General features: G+C 68.1%; 2 protein-coding genes and 1 long non-coding RNA gene across 4 annotated transcripts; 1 reads left to right on the top strand and 2 right to left on the bottom strand.

Moving 5' to 3' along the window:
- Positions 1 to 105: 105 nt before the first annotated feature.
- On the bottom strand, positions 106 to 7259 carry ATF6B (activating transcription factor 6 beta). Its single transcript, XM_084648615.1, has 16 exons — positions 7132 to 7259; positions 6730 to 6806; positions 6441 to 6522; positions 6199 to 6290; positions 5961 to 6102; positions 5638 to 5814; positions 5328 to 5515; positions 4897 to 5082; positions 3773 to 3864; positions 3375 to 3539; positions 3192 to 3299; positions 2830 to 2917; positions 2521 to 2591; positions 2294 to 2405; positions 1956 to 2040; positions 106 to 1043 (listed from the first exon to the last, which is right to left on the bottom strand). The coding sequence occupies exons 1-16, from the start codon at positions 7214 to 7216 to the stop codon at positions 790 to 792; spliced, it is 2004 nt and encodes a 667-aa protein (XP_084504741.1). The 5' UTR covers positions 7217 to 7259; the 3' UTR covers positions 106 to 789.
- A 1411-nt stretch (positions 7260 to 8670) lies between these two features.
- LOC311530783 lies at positions 8671 to 11745 on the bottom strand. Its single transcript, XR_014714094.1, has 3 exons — positions 11641 to 11745; positions 11314 to 11403; positions 8671 to 8934 (listed from the first exon to the last, which is right to left on the bottom strand). It is a non-coding gene; the product is annotated as an uncharacterized lncRNA (long non-coding RNA).
- A 740-nt stretch (positions 11746 to 12485) lies between these two features.
- FKBPL (FKBP prolyl isomerase like) lies at positions 12486 to 14260 on the top strand. Of its 2 annotated transcripts, none has more exons than XM_084647101.1 (2): positions 12486 to 12593; positions 13098 to 14259. In XM_084647101.1, exon 2 carries the CDS (start codon positions 13184 to 13186, stop codon positions 14102 to 14104), a length of 921 nt encoding a protein of 306 aa, XP_084503227.1. In that variant the 5' UTR covers positions 12486 to 12593; positions 13098 to 13183; the 3' UTR covers positions 14105 to 14259. The 2 variants fall into 2 exon arrangements, with proteins under 2 accessions (XP_084503227.1, XP_084503228.1); XM_084647102.1 differs by lacking the exon at positions 12486 to 12593 and adding an exon at positions 12640 to 12703 and having other exon boundaries at positions 13098 to 14260.
- The last annotated feature ends 4884 nt before the right edge of the window (positions 14261 to 19144 follow it).

Here is a 19144-nt window from a genome sequence, read left to right as displayed (position 1 = left end):
GGAGCACCCTGCCCCCGCACGGGGCCCTGCCACTCCGCCCCCCCTGCCCAGACTGGGGGCCCCGCTGGGTTTGGGGTTCACCCCCCCAGGACAGGAGCCAGGCGGTTCACAGTCACCTCTCGCCTTTATTCATAGATGTAAAAAACGCCCCCGGGGCAGGATCCTGCTGGGGGGATCCAGAAAAGAGGGGGCCCTGTGTGAGGGAGGCACCCCAAAGGCAGGGGAGCCCCCCCATCCCTTATCACAGCCCCCTCAGTCTATAAATATCCACAGAGGATGACAGTGCAGTACGGGGGCAGGGGGGGCAGGATCACCCCCCCCCATAGGAATGGGGAGCACAAGGGGGGGTCGCCCCAAGGAAGGAGGGGTCCAAGCGCTGTCCCCCAGCCCATCTAGGCCAGAGGCGGGTCTCCCTCGGGGGGGCGGGGGGGGAGGGAAGTGCTGTCTCATGTGGGAGGGGTGGTCACTAAGGGGGCAGGGCTAGCCCTCACCCATGGGGGAAGGGGCAGTGCCTGAGGGGGCGGGGCTAGGCTCCTGGGGGAGGAGGGGTTCTCTGAAAGGGGGTGGGGTTAGTGCTGCTCAGGTGGGAGGAGCTATCCAGTAGCCACTTATGGGCGTGGCCATTGCCAAGGTCGCATATCGGGGGGGCAAGGCGAGCCCTAGGTAGGCACGGCTGTGACCAAGGGGCGTGGCTAACCCCAGGTGGGCGTGGCTAACCCCAGGTGGGCGTGGCCCTCGTGAGCGGCGTGGGTAGCCCCGGGTGGGCGTGGCTCCCGCAGAGGGGCATGGCTAGCCCTCGCCCTGCTCCCCAAGGTAGAAGGTGCGGGGGCGCCGGGCGGAGGGCAGGGAGCGCGGGGGGCGCAGGGGGCCCCGGGCCGGGCGGGCCTGCACGGAGGGCGCCTGGGTGCGGTTGTCAGGCACCGGGGGGCGGAGCAGGGAGGGCGGCACCGTGGAGCTCTTGATGTGGATCACGCGCGTGTCCATCACCTCGCAGTCGATCTGCATCATCACCTCGAAGCCCCGCGACGCGTTGTAGAGGCTCTCTGGGGAGAGAGTGGGGGTCAGCCCGGCGCCGGGACCCGGCTGGCTCTGGGGCGGGGCGGGTGACACGGAGACGCGGCTGGCTCTGGGGTGGGTGACACGGGGACCCCTCTCCTGGCACCGGGACGCGGCGGACTCTGGGGCGGGCTGGGTGACACAGGGACCCGGTTCTGGGACGCGGCTGGCTCTGGGGCGGGGCGGGTGACACGGGGACGCGGCTGGCTCTGGGGCGGGGCGGGTGACACAGGGACCCGGCCCCGGGATGCACCTGTTTCTGGGGTGGGTGACACGGGGACCCCTCTCCTGGCACCGGGACGCGGCGGACTCTGGGGCGGGCTGGGTGACACAGGGACCCGGTTCTGGGACGCGGCTGGCTCTGGGGCGGGGCGGGTGACACGGGGACGCGGCTGGCTCTGGGGCGGGGCGGGTGACACAGGGACCCGGCCCCGGGATGCACCTGTTTCTGGGGTGGGTGACACGGGGACCCCTCTCCTGGCACCGGGACGCGGCGGACTCTGGGGCGGGCTGGGTGACACAGGGACCCGGTTCTGGGACGCGGCTGGCTCTGGGGCGGGGCGGGTTACATGGGGACCCGGTTCTGGGACGCGGCTGGCTCTGGGGCGGGGCGGGTGACACGGGGACGCGGCTGGCTCTGGGGCGGGGCGGGTGACACGGGGACCCGGCCCCGGGACACACCTGTTTCTGGGGTGGGTGACACGGGGACCCCTCTCCTGGCACCAGGACGCGGCGGACTCTGGGGCGGGGCGGGTGACACGGGGACCCGGTTCCGGGACGCGGCTGGCTCTGGGGCCGGTGGGTGACACGGGGACCCCTCTCCTGGCACTGGGACGCGGCTGGCTCTGGGGTGGGGGCCGGTTATCATGGTTACGAAGCCCAGGGAGCCAGGACCGTACCATTCAGCGCCATGGCTGGCATCACCAGCGACATCTTGGGCCGGGTGGTTTTGTTGTGGCTGATGGCTGGGAGCAGGAGGTGATCCTGGGCCAGGAGACAGACAGACCAGAATGAGAGACAGACCAGCTGAGAGCGCCCCCTTCTGCCCCCCGCCCCGCTCCCTGCAGCCCAGCCCCTAGCGCCGCCCTGGGGCAATGGGGCCAGCCCTGACTGCCTGGGGAGAGCCCCCTGCTGCCCCCCACCCTGCTCCCTGCAGCATGGCCCCTAGCGCCGCCCTGGGGCAATGGGGCCAGCCCCCTGCTGCCCCCGCTGCCTGCGGCATGGCCCCCCAGCTCACCCTACGGAAGGAGACCACGTAGAACGTGTCCTCCCGCCGGTCGATGGCGTCCATGAAGTCGTGCTCCGTGCGGTCGGGGCGCTGATAGACCTGCAGCTGGCTCAGCGAGTCCCTGAAACCGGAGACGGGCGTCAGGGAACAGGGGCCTGTCCCTCCGAGGGGCGCCAGCCCCGATCCGGGCACAGGGCGGGGCCTGGCTGGCTCCGGGGGGATCTGGGGCCCCTTACCTCTCTGGGTGTTCGGGGGGGCTGGCTGGGACGTATCGCGACGGGCTGGGAGCCTTCCTCTGGGGTGACTCCTGTGGCCGAGATGGGAGAGGTCAGTGGGGGGCACCGGGGAACTCCTGCAACAGCCCAGCAAAGGCTGCCGCCTGGCACCCCCAGAGGACCCTGGGTAAAGCCACCAAGGATTCTGGGTAACGCCCTGTGGCCCAGGCAGCTCCCAGCCCCCCCTCCCTGCAGTCCAGACACGGATGGACTTGGCCCCTCCCCCAGTGGGTGGAGCCACCCTGGCTTGCCCCACCCCTCCAGCCTCACCTGATTGGCCCGTGCCTTGCGGGACTGCAGGGGCTTCCTGCGGTTGATCTGGTGCCGACGCACCCAGCCGCTGAGCTCGTCCGCCAGCCTGGGGGAAGAGCGGGAGGGGGAGGCTTAAAGTGGGACTCGGGGGGCCGTGCCCAGGGGGATTGTGGGATACTTTACCCACAACTCCTCACTGCAGCAGCTCTGCTACTGCCCATCCAGTGACAGTTTGCAGGGGCTTCTGGGAGAAGTTACCCACTACCCCTTACCCAGGCAGGCCCTGCCCATTGGCATACACTGGCAGCCCCCAGGGGACTGTGGGATGCGTTGCGCCCAGGCCCCAGGGGGCCCTTTCCCAGGGGCCGCTGGGCACCCACCGGAGCGACTCAGTGCGGTTAAAGTGGCGGCAGTCGGACGCCAGAAACAGCTTGTCCAGGTCCCGCAGCATCAGGTCCTTCATGCCGGAGAGAGCGGCCGTGAGGTTCCTGGGGGAGCAGAGAGCAGCGTCACCGGAGGCCCTGGGGGGCTGCGGAGGTGGGGGGAGCCCCTGGCGCCCTTACCTAAACCTGGTCTTGCTCACGCTGGTGGGGGCCAGCTCCTCCCGCGGCTCCCCCGGCTCCTCCTTCGCCGGCTGCTCCACCACACCCAGCAGGTGCCGGCGGCTCTGCCCGGTCCCCGCCCCCTGACTGGGCGGCACCGTCTCCACGGCCTTCTGCTCGCTGATGCTGGGGGAGGAGGGAGGGGTTAGACTAAGAGAGCAGCTCCCGGGGGATGTTGGACACGTTACCCACAATCCCCTGCAGGAAGGAGTGTGATGGGGGGTAAGAGGGCAGCTCCCGGGGGATGCTGGGACATGGTACTCACAATCCCCTGCAGCCAGGCAGTGTGATCCGGGGGCTAAGAGGGCAGCTCCCGGGGGATGCTGGGACACGGTACCCACAATCCCCTGGGGCCTCACCTGACAGGCCCGAAGTTGAAGGCGATGAAGAGCAGCACGACCATGACGCAAACGACCTTCCGGTTCCCAGGGCTGAACTTCAGCTCCCTGCTCTGGAGACGGGGCAGGGGGGTGTCAGAATGGTACGGTCCGAGCGAAACCACCCTCCCACCAACTGCTGCCTCTCCCAGCCAAAGGCAGGACTCCCCCTCTAAACCAGGCAGCCCTGATGGTATGTCCCACCAACTTCCCACCCCATATCATTAGGGTACATCCCAGCCAAAGCGTCCCCCCTACAATGTATGTCCCACTGACTCCCCTCCCTGTAAATTACTATCATAAAGGAACATCCTACCAGAAACAGACACCCCCCACACACTATAATGGAACCTCCCAGCAAGAAACAACATTTTCCTGCCCCCCCACTTACTATCATAATAGAACAGCCCACCAAAAGTTTGGTGCCCCCCCACTCTAGGTGCTAATGGAACATTCGAATGGGATGGCCTAAACTCCCCGTTTAGGAGGAATATAATGGCACTTCCCTAAAGGTTCTCAATTCCCCCCCCAGATCATAATGGAGTCTCCCAGGAGACAAGGCTAATGGAATTCTCCAGAAAGCAATTTACCCCCCTCACATGGTGGAGCTAATGGAAAGTAGCAGGAGACTTGGCAATCCCTGCCCCTCTCAGGGACCATAACACCCCCCCACCCCACAGATGACAATGGAATGCCCCACAAGGGGGCTGAGGTGGGGGAAAAGGATTTAGAATGTACCATTATGAACTCTACATGGGGAACAGCACCTTCCTAGGATGTACCATTATGGTCCCTACATGGGGTTCTGCTTGCTATAAGATATACCACTATGAGGGGGGGGCTATATGGGATGTACCATCATGATCATTAAATGCGGGGGGGGCACTTGCTGCTGAAATGTACCATTCTGATGTCAGGAGGGAGACTGTGGCTGCAAGAATGTACCATTATGACATGGGGAGTTGGAATGTACCATTATGCTCCCTATGGGGGTCAGTTATTTCTGGGGGGGTACGCTTGGTGTTGGAATGTACCGTTGTGATCCACCGCGGCAGAGCGCAGCTCCTGCGGTGCCCTGCCCTGGCTCACCCACAGGGAGCACTCACCTCGCCCAGGACGCAGTCCAGACGGCGCCGCAGCATGGCGTTCTCCCGCCGCAGCCGCTCGTTCTCGGCCAGCGCCTCCCGCAGACGGCACTCCAGCCCCTGCAGGTACTCCTTCTTCTTCCGGCGCGACTGGCAGGCCGACTCCCGGTTCTTGATCATCCGCTGCTGGCGCTTCAGCACCTTCACCTGGGGGCAGGGGCCAGCAGAAAAGGGGGGCTGCGGGTCAGGACCGAGGGGCATGGGGAGGGTCTGGGCTAGCAGGGGCTGCAGGGCGGGAGTGTGGGGCACCAGCAGAGATGGGGTGGGCAAGGCTGGGCTAGCGAGGCCTGGGTTCGCGAGTGAGGGGCACTGGCAGAGATGGGGTGGGCAGGACTGGGCTAGCGGGGTCTGGGTTCAGGAGTGAGGGGCACCGGCCGCACTCTATCACTCACGTCAATCTCTGGGTTGCAGGGTCCGAGCTGGCTCGGGGCCGGAACGATGGTTTTGGCCTCGGGTTTGGGGGCGCTGGGCGGGAGCCTGGCCGGGGGGCCCTCCTTCCCCGGGGGCTGCAGCTTGAGGAGCCCTGAGAGCGGGAGGTGCAGGAGGTCGCTCTGGGAGATGACGACAGACGGTGCTGGGACTGCGGGGTGGGACGTCGGTCAGTGTCCAACACATGCACCAGCCCTCCCGTGCCCCAGCCCCGGGCCAGCCAATGCCTGCCCTGAGGTGCCCCCAAGAGAGGATCAGCCCCATGCCCTGTACCTGTGATTGCTGGCTTCAGGGGCTGGGGCTGGGCCCCCGGCACCGCCTGCAGTAGGATGGTGGGGCTGGGGGTGGCCACGGGCTGCACCGGGACGGTGGCCACCACCACCGGCTTTGGCTGGATGGGCGGCTTCCGGCTCAGGATCGACTCAGCTTTGATGGGAGTCACTGGCTTCCCTGCAAGAGAGTGTGATGTACTTCCCCAGCGCCCCCCCGCAGAGCCAGCCCCTCGCCCCACTCCCCTCAGCACCCCCTGCTGGCCGGGCCTGGAGTTGCCAGAGCCCCTTCCACACAGCCAGACCCCACCCTCCAGGGCTGGTTACCTGGTGTTGTCTGTGTCTCCTGTGCTGGCAGAAGGCTGATCTGCACGGTGCCAGTTGGAGGGGCCAGGACGTCACCAAACATGCAGGGTGGGGTCGGGGGGTGCTCGGCTTTCACTCCCATCACGTCGTCCGGGCTTGCGGCCTGTGGGGAGCCACAGCTCAGTGTGGGGGTCAGGTGGTACGGACAGAGCTGAGTGTGGGGGCTGGGGGCATCTCCCAGGCCAATGGGGGCACGTACCTGTCTTGGGAGGTCAGGGGTCATGGAGAGGATGGAGGAGTCTGAGCTGTGGGAGGAAGCGGGGGACACGGGTTCGGACTTCACCTGGAGGTCTGAACGGGGGAGAAGGAGGGGTTAGAAAATAGTCCTTCACAGATATCCCTCCACCCCCTATGTGCACCCGCCCCAGAACAGCCCCACTGCACACAGATATCCCCACACCTCATCATCTGTCCCAAATGCTGTGGGGAGGGTGGGCTCACCCGGGAAGAGGCAGGTTGGCATCTGGTCCCACGGCGGCTCTGGGGGGCTGGCGTTCATGCCCAGGTCGAAACCATCATCAAACTGCAGGAGGAAGGGGGAAGCTCGGGGTGAAGTGGGGGTCCCCTATGTACCCCCCAGGGTCCAGTCCAGCAGCCCCCAGTGTACAGAGGGCCCTGATCTGAGGGGAGCTGGTGCCCTGCTGCCCGGGGGATGGGTAGTGGGGGTGCTATGGAGCAGGCGGGTCTCTGGGGGCACCCCCAGGCAGAGCAGGGTGAGGGAAGGGCTCACCAATGCACTGGGCTCCAGGCAGGGGAAGAGGGCGGTGGGCTCCTCCCCATCATCCAGGCAGCTGTAAAGAGCCGCATCTGGGGGCGGGAAGCAAAGAGGGCAGTCAATCCCCATGCTCCAGGCCCCCCTCCCAGGCCCCCAGCCCCTCCTCCCAGGCCCCCAGCCCCTCCCACTCCCCCAGGCCCCGCCCCCTCCGGCACCCAGCCCCTCCCACTCCCCCAGGCCCCGCCCCCTCCGGCACCCAGCCCCTCCCACTCCCCCAGGCCCCGCCCCCTCCGGCACCCAGCCCCTCCCCCCTGCAGGCTCCTCCCCGCCCTGCGCACCACCAAGCGCCTGCCAGTCAGACCCCCTGGCCCAGCCCCGCCCCGCCCCTGCTCAGGCCCCTCCCACAGCCCCGCCCACCCCAGTCCTCGCTGCTCAGCAGGTTGTCGGCCAGGAACCGGCCCGAGTCCCGGAGCAGCAGCAGCTCCGGGGCCAGCGCCGCCATCTTCCCCCGACCCCGCCCCCTCCGGCTGTCATGACAACCGCCCACCCAATCGCAGCGTCGAGCCAGCCCGCTCCAGCCAATCACCGCGCGCGGGAGGCGGGGCCCGGAAGAGATCAGCCAACGGGGAAGCGACTTCCGCTCCGGTCTTCGGGAATGGGCGTGGCCGTGGCAGCATGGCGAGAGCGGCGCACGCGCGAAATGGCGAGACGGGGGCGGGGCGCAGCACGGCGCATGCTCACAGGGCGGGAGCCTCTCACTGCGCCTGCCTGAGCTGGCGGAGCCTGAGACGCGTCTGCGGGAGTCTGGAGACAGCGCTGCGCCTGCGCGAGGTGGGGTGGGCAAGCGGTGCGTGACCAGCACTCCAAAGGGCGCAGGCGGTACGGCGCATGCGTAGCCGTGAGACACACGCACCCACAGACCCCTCCCCGCTCCCCCCGCCATGTCCCTGCTACGCGTGCGCTGCGGCGCACTACCTGCTGGGACGTGTAGTTCCGGTCCCCCCAAAGGGGCAGTAGCGCCTCATGCCGCCGGCCGTGACCCCGCCCCCAGCCTCGTTCCCGCCTGCCCAGCCCAGAGCCGGTGCGGGAGCTCACAGCCTCCTGTGATGTCATCAACATCCCCTAGGATGACATCACCCCCCCTGTGACATCACAGTATGCCAACAGCACAAGTGGTGATGGATGGGAGCTGGTGCCCCCTAGAGGGGACAGGCCCCTGCCCCATTCCCCGCCCCCTGAGCCCCCCAGTCCCCCTGCCCTGGGGCCAGGGGGGAGCCAGCATCCCCTAGAGGGGACAGGCCCCTGCCCCATTCCCCGCCCCCTGAGACCCCAGTCCCTGCCCTGGGGCTGGATGGGAGCCGGCGCCCCCTAGAGGGGACAGGCCCCTGCCCCATTCCCCGCCCCCTGAGCCCCCCAGTCCCTGCCCTGGGGCCAGGGGGGAGCCAGCATCCCCTAGAGGGGACAGGCCCCTGCCCCATTCCCCGCCCCCTGAGCCCCCCAGTCCCCCTGCCCTAGGGCCAGGGGGGAGCCAGCATCCCCTAGAGGGGACAGGCCCCTGCCCCATTCCCCGCCCCCTGAGCCCCCCAGTCCCCCTGCCCTGGGGCCAGGGGGGAGCCAGCATCCCCTAGAGGGGACAGGCCCCTGCCCCATTCCCCGCCCCCTGAGACCCCCAGTCCCTGCCCTGGGGCCAGGGGGGAGCCAGCATCCCCTAGAGGGGACAGGCCCCTGCCCCATTCCCCGCCCCCTGAGCCCCCCGTCCCTGCCCTGGGGCTGGATGGAAGCTGGCGCCCCCCAGAGGGGGGAGGCCCCTACTCCATTCCCCGCCCTCTGAGCCCCCCAGTCCCTGCCCTGGGGCTGGATGGGAGCCAGTGCCCCCTAGAGGGGACAGGCCCCTGCCCCCCAGCCAGCCAGTCCCCCCAGCAGCTCCAATCTACCAAGAACCCCGCACATGGCTCCTTTGCACAGTGGCCTCCAAAACCTCTTTATTCTGAATTCCTTTTTGGGGTACAGTGGGGGGGGGTCAGTGTCTCGGGTCCATCCGCTGCCCATGACCCTGGGAGTTGCCAGATGAACCGTCATTCGCCCCTCGTCAACCCCACTGTTAGCCTCAGGAGGGCCGCCCTGGTGCCCCCCGTTCTGCTGGGACCAGGGGAGTACACCCCGGGGGGACAGAGTCCAATGGAGCCACCACTGGCCGGCGAGTTACATCTTTCTTGTCACCTACAGGGGGAAGAAAGAAGGGTGCCTGGGGAGTTACTTGGGGTGTTAACAAGCACTCCCAAATGTTAGGATATAGATATTCAGGCCTGTTTGTAAAGGCCTGTACCCTAAGAATTTAGGTCTATTCTTATCACTTGGCTAGTTCTAGAGGTATAAAAGAAAGAATCAAAATCACTGTCTGCCAGTGTCAGGGCCTTCTCTTACTGTGACAGTCTGAGGCCATGTGCTTAGGCTCAGGCCTTTGGCTAAGCAGCAGAGGCAGCCATAAACTGGGAAGCAACCGGTCACCTCCTCACATCCCAAACTAGTCCCATTGAAAGAAGGTGCTATTGGGCTGTTAGGATAAAATCCTGTCCTGATAATGCCTATCGCCTCCAGAGAAAGGAAAGCGCCTAGAAAATGTAAAAGGAAACTTAGTTTGAGAGCATCCTGTCTGGCAAGAATTCACTTATCAATAGCTGGGATGTGAAATCCTCACTTCTGTATTGTTTTGTCATTATAGTTCCCACTTTGCTGTTGTTTGTCTGTATAATCTCTGTCTGGTTCTGTGATTGTTCCTGTCTGCTGTATAATTAATTTTGCTGGGTGTAAACTAATTAAGGTGGTGGGATACAATTGGTTACATAATCATGTTACAATATGTTAGGAATGGTTAGTTAAATTTCAGGAAAATGATTAGTGAAGGTATAGCTAAGCAGAACTCAAGTTTTACTATATAGTCTGCAGTCAATCAGGAAGTGTGTGGGAGAAATGGGAACAGGGAATGGGGTGGAGAAATTGGAATCATGTTTGGCTAAGGGCAGGAATGGGAACAGAGACACAGCTGTAAGGCTCTGTGGTGTCAGAGCTGGGAAGGAGGATACTAAGGAAGGAAACTGGAATCATGCTTGCTGGAAGTTCACCCAATAAACATCGAATTGTTTGCACCTTTGGACTTCAGGTATTGTTGCTCTCTGTTCATGCGAGAAGAACCAGGGAAGTAAGTGGGTGAAGGAATAAGCCCCCCCAACACCAAAATCCACTGTATTTCCATGCTGTCTCCAAACATTGTCCCTGACAGTCTCCCAGTGGGATGTGCTCCCCCATTATATTGGGGGGGCAGAAATCACAGATATATTGTGGGGTGTGCTAGGAGGTAGCATCCTGAAGCAGTGAAAGTTTTGGGGTGCTTGCAAAGAGCAGAACAGAGGAGTTTCAGGGTGGTAGAACAGAGGTGATTTCCAGATATGGCAGGATATGAAGAACTGATTAGAGACACCTAGAGGGATTGCATCTTGCAAAGATGTGGAGTGATTTTGGGGTGCAGAATTGGGAACCCCAGAGATTAGGAGGCATTTTGTGGTGCAGGGAAATCAAGCATCATGGTAGACAAGAACGGGGAACCCCAATAAAGATCTGGATGGTGTAGGTCAGTTTGAGGGGTCAGAACAAGGGGCTCCCTCAAATTAAAGGAAGATTTGGGGGGTACATAATAGATGCAGAACAGGCCAGTGGGCCCCAGAAAGATGTTAAAGGATTCTGGGGTACAGGTTCTGTTTTGAGGTGCAGAAGAGAGAGAATCTCTACAAAGAGACCGGAAATTTTGGGAGGTAGAACCAGGAAGACCCTTTATGAATATGGAGAATTTTGGAGGTTCAGAAAAGGGGAATCTCTGCCCACAGATAGGAGAGTTTGAGGAGGGCAAAACCAGTGCCTTTGGGGGTGTAGATCAAAGGGGCCCCTCACAAAATCAGGGAAGGACTGGGGGACAAAATGGGTGAAAATTGGGGTGCAGGACAAGGGGAAGGCCAAATTAGGGGTACAGAACAGGTACATTTTGGAAGGGCAGATCAGGGCGTTTGGGGGTTGAGTTGTAAAGAGGTGGGGGAGTTTGGGATGTGAACTCAGGGTCCAGCCAGTGGGGTGCACTCTCTTGTTTAGAGGTGGCTACATGAAGGGGTGCCCTGTGGGTGTATTATGGGTGAATTTGGGGTGCTGGAAAAAGGGGTACCTACTAGGTATACAGGGGAAATTTGTGGGGTGCAGCATTAGAAATTAACCTGTGGGGGCAATGGGGGAGTTTGGGGTGCTGATAAAGGTGTGATCCAGTGAGGGAATTCAGGGGCATGAACTGGGGACCCCAAGAGCTGAGATGTAGCAATAAGGAGGCATGAGAGTTTTGGGGTACAGGAGTAGAGGGGCAGCTTCCTGGGGACCGAGGAGGGTAATTTAGGGTGCAGAATTGGGGATCCTTTGAGGACAGCCTGGGAAACTTTGGGGTGCAGTTCACAGGGGTGGGGCACCTCACAGGGGTGGGGCACCCCACAGGGACTCAGATTGCTTCCAGGGGGGCTGCATGGGGACAGGGGGCCCACCAGCAAAGAAAGGGGGTGCACTTACCAAGGTCCCTGAGCCGCTTGGGGGGCAGGGGCGTCCCAGAGTCCTCCCGGCGCAGAGCCGAGGCAATTTGCCGCCCCACATAGCGGCAAGCTGATGGGAGAGAGACGGGGGCCCACTGAGAGGTGATCTGGGGGCACCATGCACCCCCTTCTTCCACCCCACCCTGCCCCCCAGATCCCCTCTCACCAGCACCCTGCCGCCCCCAGGATTAGCCCCCCACGCGCCCTCCTTCTCCCTGGGTCCCCCCTTCCCAGCACCCCACAGCTTTCCCCCTCTGTCCCGGGGCCCCCAGGACTCCCTCCCGCAGAGCTCCCCCCCCCAACTCACCCCCAATGACCAGTCACACCATGCCGGACCCAGCTGGCCGCTGACGTAAGCGGGAATGAAATAAAGCTGGAGGGGGGCGGGGTGGAGGGAGAGCAGGGGATTCTGGGAAATGTAGTCTTCAACCCCCCTACTCCCCCGGACGCCTGGGTTCATAACCCCCCCGCCCCCGTGCGCGGGTCTGGATCAAGGGGTGAAATAATGAACACTTAACCCTGTCTCTCCCGGATGCGTGGGTTCGCACCCCTCCTCCACCCTGAATTAGGGGGTACAGAGCCCCCCCAAAAAAACTCCATCTTCCCCGGATGCCTGGGTTCATACTCCTGAATTAGGGGTACGGTCTCCCCTCCCTGAACCACATCTTGCCCTGGCTCCCGGGGGGGTTCCCACTCCTGCTTCCCCTCCCCCTGGTCCTGCGGAGCCCCCCCAACCCCTGCACCCCAGGACCCACCCTCCCTGTCCCCCCCATTCCTGCCCACCCCCGAATCCCACCCCCTCTGCCCCATTCCCCTCAACAGCCCCTTCCACCCGCCACCCCCCCATGCACCCCTTTTGCCCCCCTCAATCTTGGGGTTCCCCCAGCTCTCCCCAGCTGCGGCCCAGAGTCCCCCACGCGTGAGGTCGGCCCCCAGCAGCCATCTTGTGCAGCCAACCCCAGCGCCCGGGGTGGGGGGACTGGGGGGGGGAGACCCCCCCAGTCCCCCCAATTGTGTGCTGCTTGTTAACACACTGATGGAGCAGGGGGTCCCAGCCCCCCCCTTCCTTGTGGGGGGCAGGGGGGCCTGGGCCTGGCCCCTCCCCACACGCCTTGGCCTGGCTAATCCAGGCAGGCTGCGGCCTAGTGGGGCCGCCCTCAGGAAGTGATGCAAAGACAAGGGGGGGGCAGCGGGGGGGAGGCCGGACAAGCGGGGCCAGAGCGCAGCTGGATCCCCCCCAGTCTGTGCCCCCCGCCCGGGGTGAGGGGAGTCCAAGGGGGCACAGCTGGAGGGGGAGGAGCGAGGGAGCAGGGCAGAGACAGGCAGCACAGCCCAGAGCAGGAGGGAGCCAGGACGCCTGGGTTCTCTGTGTGGGGGCTGGGAGCCAGGATGCCTGGGTTTTCTGGCGGGGGGGCGAGCAGATGCGGGGGCTTGGAGCCAGGTCTCCTGGGTTCTTGGGGGGGGTGTCTAGCAGTTTCTGGGGGGGGCTAGGAACCAGGACTCCTGGGTTCGAGGAGGGGGGCTCTAGCAGCTTAGTGGGGGGCTGGGAGCCAGGATCCCTGGGTTCTCGGGGCGGGGGGGTCTAGCGGTTTACTCAGGGGACTAGGAACCAGGACTCCTGGGTTCTCTGTGGGGGGTCTAGCAGCATGGGGGGAGGGAGTGGGAGCCAGGACCCCTGGTTTCTCTGCGTAGGGAGGGGGGTGAGCCTGGAGCCAAGACTCTTGGGATCTTTCTGACCCATTCCCCCTGCCCTCTGGTTCACAGGAGCTGCCCATCTCTGAACCCCCCCAGGCTTCACCTCTGGGGGGTGCCGTGCCAGAGCCCCCCACTCCCCACTCGGCCGGGGGCAGATGGAGGCCGCGGCAGTGGCCAATGGGAAGGCGGAGGGCGGCGGAGCAGCGAATGGGATGAGCGGTGTTGGCAGAGGTGCTGAGCCCTGGGGCGCGGGGCCAGAAGAGGACCAGAGAGAGAACCTGGAGGTGCCCAATCAGCCGGCAGACGCCTGGGTGGCGCCGGACGGTGCCTTCACCAAGCAGGTTCTGCGGCCGGGCGCGGGGCTGGACAAGCCGACGCTGGGCGCCCTGTGCCAGGTCTTCCTGGAGGCACCACCGGGGGCGCCCCTGGGGTACCCCACCAACCGCTGGGCCCAGCTGGAGCTGGGTGAGGGGGACGGCGCCTGGGACGGCCTGGTGGACGCCTGCCTGGAGACCATGGTGCCGGGGGAGCGGGCCGAGCTGTGGGCCCCGGGCAGGGCCGTCCTGGGGCTGCACCTGGCCTCCTTCGCCCCGGTCCCGGAGCCCTGGCAGCTGGACCCGGCGGAGAAGTGGGCGCTGGCCCTGCGGCACAAGGAGCGCGGCTCGGAGCTCTACCGGGCCGGCGAGGTGGGGGCGGCCGCCCGGCGCTACGCCCGGGCCCTGCAGCTGGCCATGGCCGCTGGCCCGGCCCCCCCGGCCCCGGAGCACGCCCGCCTGCGGGCCGACCTGCACGCCAACCTGGCCGCCTGCCAGCTGCGGCTCGCCCAGCCGGCCCACGCCGCCCGCAACTGCACCAAGGCGCTGACGCTGCGGCCCCAACACACCAAGGCCCGGTACCGCCGCGGCCTGGCCCGCGCTGCCATGAACGACCTGGAGGGGGCGGGCGAGGACTTCCGGGCAGTGCTGGCGGCCCAGCCGGGGAACACGGCCGCGCGCAGGGAGCTGGAGAGGGTGGGGCAGCGGGCGCGGGAGCGGGACGCCCGCCTGGCCCGGGCCATGAGCAAGCTCTTCTCCTGAGTGCGGCGGGGACAGAGCCCGGACCCTGCGCCTGGGGTGGGGCAGGGGGCCCTTCCGGCCTGGGGGGCGCCGGCTCCCATCCAGCCCCAGGGCGGGGACTGGCTGGCTCAGGGGGGCGGGGACTGGGACACGGGGCCCCAGTAATTCGTCAGAGTCGAGAATAAAATTTATTTCTTAAAATACAAAGAAATCGTTTGCTGTTGAAACAAGAAAATCGTTAAGTTGGGAGCAGGTCAAAGGTCGGGGTCCGGCCGTTCCGGTTGGCCGCTGGTTGGCAGAGTTCAAAGGTCAGCCCCCAGCTGAGTGGGCGGCAGGGTGTGGTGGGGTCAGGGGGCAGCCCACTGGGGTGAGAGGTCACCAGGCGTTGAGGCCTTTTCCTGCTTTACTCAGACCCCCTGGTTGGGCACAGTCCTGGGCTCACGGGCCACAGGTCAGAGGTCAGAGGTCACAGCCGTTAGCTGGGCTCACAGGCGCCAGCCAAGCCCATTAGCCGAGCCTCTGCCTGCAGGGTTAGGGTCAGAGGTCAGAGGTCACACATGGCAGCATTGGCCTGTTCCCTTTGCTCGCACCCAGCTCAGGTCAAAGGCCTGAGGTCGCAGGTGCCACTTCGGGTCAAAGGTCATAGGTCGGGTGTGGGCCAATCCCCAGTGGGGCTGGGTCAAAGATCAAGCATGAATAGAACCAAAGAAAGGCGGCGCTTGTCGGGTCAAAGGTCACGGGAAGCGGCCGGCCCCATTGGTGCCGCTCTGGCCGCCAGGCCGAAGGTCAGAGGTCAGAGGTCATGGACACTGGCTGACACTCCAACTTCAGCTCCGTGGGAAGGTCACAGAGGCCAGAGGCCACGGAGGGAGGCGGGCAGGGCTCCCCATGCACCCCCCAGCCGCTGCCCCGGTTAACGGGGCCTGTCCCAGGGCACGGGGTGGGGGAGGTCACGGGGGGGCCGGGCGGTGGGAGGGGCAGCCCCCAAATCCACTGTCACATGCACCCTGGAGCCCTCCCCCCAGGCCTGGGAGAGCCAGAGCCATGAGCGCCCCTCGCTCCCGACCCGCAGCCCCCTGCCCCCCCCCACCCTGCCGGTGCCCCTCGCTCCCGACCCGCAGCCCCCTGCCCCCCCCCGCCCTGCCGGTGCCCCTCGCTCCCGACCCGCAGCCCCCTGCCCCCCCCAGCCCTGCCGGTGCCCCTCGCTCCCGACCCGCAGCCCCCTGCCCCCCCCCAGCCCTGCCGGTGCCCCTCGCTCCCGACCCGCAGCCCCCTGCCCCCCCCCAGCCCTGCCGGTGCCCCTCGCTCCCGACCCGCAGCCCCCTGCCCCCCCCCGCCCTGCCGGTGCCCCTCGCTCCCGACCCGCAGCCCCCTGCCCCCCCCCGCCCTGCCGGTGCCCCTCGCTCCCGACCCGCAGCCCCCTGCCCCCCCCCGCCCTGCCGGTGCCCCTCGCTCCCGACCCGCAGCCCCCTGCCCCCCCCCCGCCCTGCCGGTGCCCCTCGCTCCCGACCCGCAGCCCCCTGCCCCCCCCAGCCCTGCCGGTGCCCCTCGCTCCCGACCCGCAGCCCCCTGCCCCCCCCAGCCCTGCCGGTGCCCCTCGCTCCCGACCCGCAGCCCCCTGCCCCCCCCACCCTGCCGGTGCCCCTCGCTCCCGACCCGCAGCCCCCTGCCCCCCCCCGCCCTGCCGGTGCCCCTCGCTCCCGACCCGCAGCCCCCTGCCCCCCCCCAGCCCTGCCGGTGCCCCTCGCTCCCGACCCGCAGCCCCCTGCCCCCCCCCAGCCCTGCCGGTGCCCCTCGCTCCCGACCCGCAGCCCCCTGCCCCCCCCCAGCCCTGCCGGTGCCCCTCGCTCCCGACCCGCAGCCCCCTGCCCCCCCCAGCCCTGCTGGTGCCCCTCGCTCCCGACCCGCAGCCCCCTGCCAGCCCGGCCCTGCCCCCCCAGCCTGCCGGTGCCCCTCGCTCCCGACCCGCAGCCCCCTGCCCCCCCCAGCCTGCCGGTGCCCCTCGCTCCCGACCCGCAGCCCCCTGCCCCCCCCCAGCCCTGCCGGTGCCCCTCGCTCCCGACCCGCAGCCCCCTGCCCCCCCCAGCCCTGCCGGTGCCCCTCGCTCCCGACCCGCAGCCCCCTGCCAGCCCGGCCCTGCCCCCCCAGCCCTGCCGGTGCCCCTCGCTCCCGACCCGCAGCCCCCTGCCAGCCCGGCCCTGCCCCCCCAGCCCTGCCGGTGCCCCTCGCTCCCGACCCGCAGCCCCCTGCCAGCCCGGCCCTGCCCCCCCAGCCTGCCGGTGCCCCTCGCTCCCGACCCACAGCCCCCTGCCCCCCCCACCCTGCCGGTGCCCCTCGCTCCCGACCCGCAGCCCCCTTTCCCCCCCAGCCCTGCCGGTGCCCCTCGCTCCCGACCCGCAGCCCCCTGCCAGCCCGGCCCTGCCCCCGCAGCCCTGCCGGTGCCCCTCGCTCCCGACCCGCAGCCCCCTGCCAGCCCGGCCCTGCCCCCCCAGCCCTGCCGGTGCCCCTCGCTCCCGACCCGCAGCCCCCTGCCCCCCCCAGCCCTGCCGGTGCCCCTCGCTCCCGACCCGCAGCCCCCTGCCCCCCCCAGCCCTGCCGGTGCCCCTCGCTCCCGACCCGCAGCCCCCTGCCCCCCCCACCCTGCCGGTGCCCCTCGCTCCCGACCCGCAGCCCCCTGCCCCCCCCCGCCCTGCCGGTGCCCCTCGCTCCCGACCCGCAGCCCCCTGCCCCCCCCCAGCCCTGCCGGTGCCCCTCGCTCCCGACCCGCAGCCCCCTGCCCCCCCCCAGCCCTGCCGGTGCCCCTCGCTCCCGACCCGCAGCCCTCTGCCCCCCCCCAGCCCTGCCGGTGCCCCTCGCTCCCGACCCGCAGCCCCCTGCCCCCCCCAGCCCTGCTGGTGCCCCTCGCTCCCGACCCGCAGCCCCCTGCCAGCCCGGCCCTGCCCCCCCAGCCTGCCGGTGCCCCTCGCTCCCGACCCGCAGCCCCCTGCCCCCCCCAGCCTGCCGGTGCCCCTCGCTCCCGACCCGCAGCCCCCTGCCCCCCCCCAGCCCTGCCGGTGCCCCTCGCTCCCGACCCGCAGCCCCCTGCCCCCCCCAGCCCTGCCGGTGCCCCTCGCTCCCGACCCGCAGCCCCCTGCCAGCCCGGCCCTGCCCCCCCAGCCCTGCCGGTGCCCCTCGCTCCCGACCCGCAGCCCCCTGCCAGCCCGGCCCTGCCCCCCCAGCCCTGCCGGTGCCCCTCGCTCCCGACCCGCAGCCCCCTGCCAGCCCGGCCCTGCCCCCCCAGCCTGCCGGTGCCCCTCGCTCCCGACCCACAGCCCCCTGCCCCCCCCACCCTGCCGGTGCCCCTCGCTCCCGACCCGCAGCCCCCTTTCCCCCCCAGCCCTGCCGGTGCCCCTCGCTCCCGACCCGCAGCCCCCTGCCAGCCCGGCCCTGCCCCCGCAGCCCTGCCGGTGCCCCTCGCTCCCGACCCGCAGCCCCCTGCCAGCCCGGCCCTGCCCCCCCAGCCCTGCCGGTGCCCCTCGCTCCCGACCCGCAGCCCCCTGCCCCCCCCAGCCCTGCCGGTGCCCCTCGCTCCCGACCCGCAGCCCCCTGCCCCCCCCACCCTGCCGGTGCCCCTCGCTCCCGACCCGCAGCCCCCTGCCCCCTCAGCCCTGCCGGTGCCCCTCGCTCCCGACCCGCAGCCCCCTGCCAGCCCGGCCCTGCCCCCCCAGCCCTGCTGGTGCCCCTCGCTCCCGACCCGCAGCCCCCTGCCCCCCCAGCCCTGCCGGTGCCCCTCGCTCCCGACCCGCAGCCCCCTGCCCCCCCCACCCTGCCGGTGCCCCTCGCTCCCGACCCGCAGCCCCCTGCCCCCTCAGCCCTGCCGGGGCCCCTCGCTCCCGACCCGCAGCCCCCTGCCCTCCCCAGCCCTGCCGGTGCCCCTCGCTCCCGACCCGCAGCCCCCTGCCCCCCCCACCCTGCCGGTGCCCCTCGCTCCCGACCCGCAGCCCCCTGCCCCCCCCACCCTGCCGGTGCCCCTCGCTCCCGACCCGCAGCCACCTGCCCCCCCCACCCTGCCGGTGCCCCTCGCTCCCAACCCGCAGCCCCCTGCCAGCCCGGCCCTGCCCCCCCAGCCCTGCTGGTGCCCCTCGCTCCCGACCCGCAGCCCCCTGCCAGCCCGGCCCTGCCCCCCCAGCCCTGCTGGTGCCCCTCGCTCCCGACCCGCAGCCCCCTGCCAGCCCGGCCCTGCCCCCCCAGCCCTGCCGGTGCCCCTCACTCCCGACCCGCAGCCCTCTGCCAGCCCGGCCCTGCCCCCCAGCCCTGCCGGTGCCCCTCACTCCCGACCCGCAGCCCCCTGCCCCCGCCCAGCCCTGCCGGTGCCCCTCACTCCCAACCCATAGCACCTGCTAGCCCTGCCCTGCCCCCGAACCCTACAGCTCTGCTTGTCTGTGACAGGTCCCCACCCCCAGCTGCCTCCCCCTCTCTGGCCCTACATGCCCGGAGCCAACACATGGTCCCTCCATCCTTCTGTAGCCAGGCAACCGTCACCATGGATACATCGAAGCTCCAGGATGCTGGGCGTGGGCGGGGGCCCTACAGGGAACTGAGTGAGGGCGAGGGGGGCTCAGGACGGGGGCACGGATTTGGGGGGTTGGGGAAGGGAAACCGGGCGGTGGGGGGAGCTGGGGGCAGATGGAGCCGTACAGGGAGGCTGCTCAGGGAGTGGGGGAGCGGTGAGGTGGGGCCACTGGGGCTGGGGAGGGTTAATGGGGCAAGAGGGGGGGATGGGGGGTGGGGAACAGGGGGGCAGCACTATGGGCTTTGATATTTCCTTCTGTTGCCTGTGATGAGAGGGTAACACCCCCCTCCCCCACTGCCCCTCGCCAGCCAGCCCCCGCCCTGGGGCCGGATGGGAGCCGGCGACCCCCAGAAGGGACAGGCCCCAGCCCCTTACCCTGCCCCCCCGTTCCCCCCACCCGGTTCCCGTGCAGCCGGCCAGGGGACAGGGACGACTCTGGTGTTGTTATCAATAGAGATTTATTAACCCAGGTCACTTGCAAACAGAAACGTCGCGTCCCGCGACAGGGA

Source organism: Lepidochelys olivacea, assembly GCF_965140295.1.
Source record: "Lepidochelys olivacea isolate rLepOli2 genome assembly, chromosome: 14".
In the NCBI taxonomy this organism is placed as follows: Eukaryota; Metazoa; Chordata; order Testudines; family Cheloniidae; genus Lepidochelys; species Lepidochelys olivacea.
This window is presented reverse-complemented; position numbering and strand designations above follow the sequence as displayed.

Coding starts and splice junctions, on each gene's coding strand:
- ATF6B (XM_084648615.1), bottom strand. CDS start 7,216: ATGGCGGCGCTGGCCCCGGAGCTGCTGCTGCTCCGGGACTCGGGCCGG. Junction 6,291..6,440: donor GCCAACCTGCCTCTTCCCGG/GTGAGCCCACCC, acceptor TCCCCCGTTCAG/ACCTCCAGGTGAAGTCCGAA. Junction 2,592..2,829: donor GCAAGGCACGGGCCAATCAG/GTGAGGCTGGAG, acceptor TCTCGGCCACAG/GAGTCACCCCAGAGGAAGGC.
- FKBPL (XM_084647102.1), top strand. CDS start 13,184: ATGGAGGCCGCGGCAGTGGCCAATGGGAAGGCGGAGGGCGGCGGAGCA.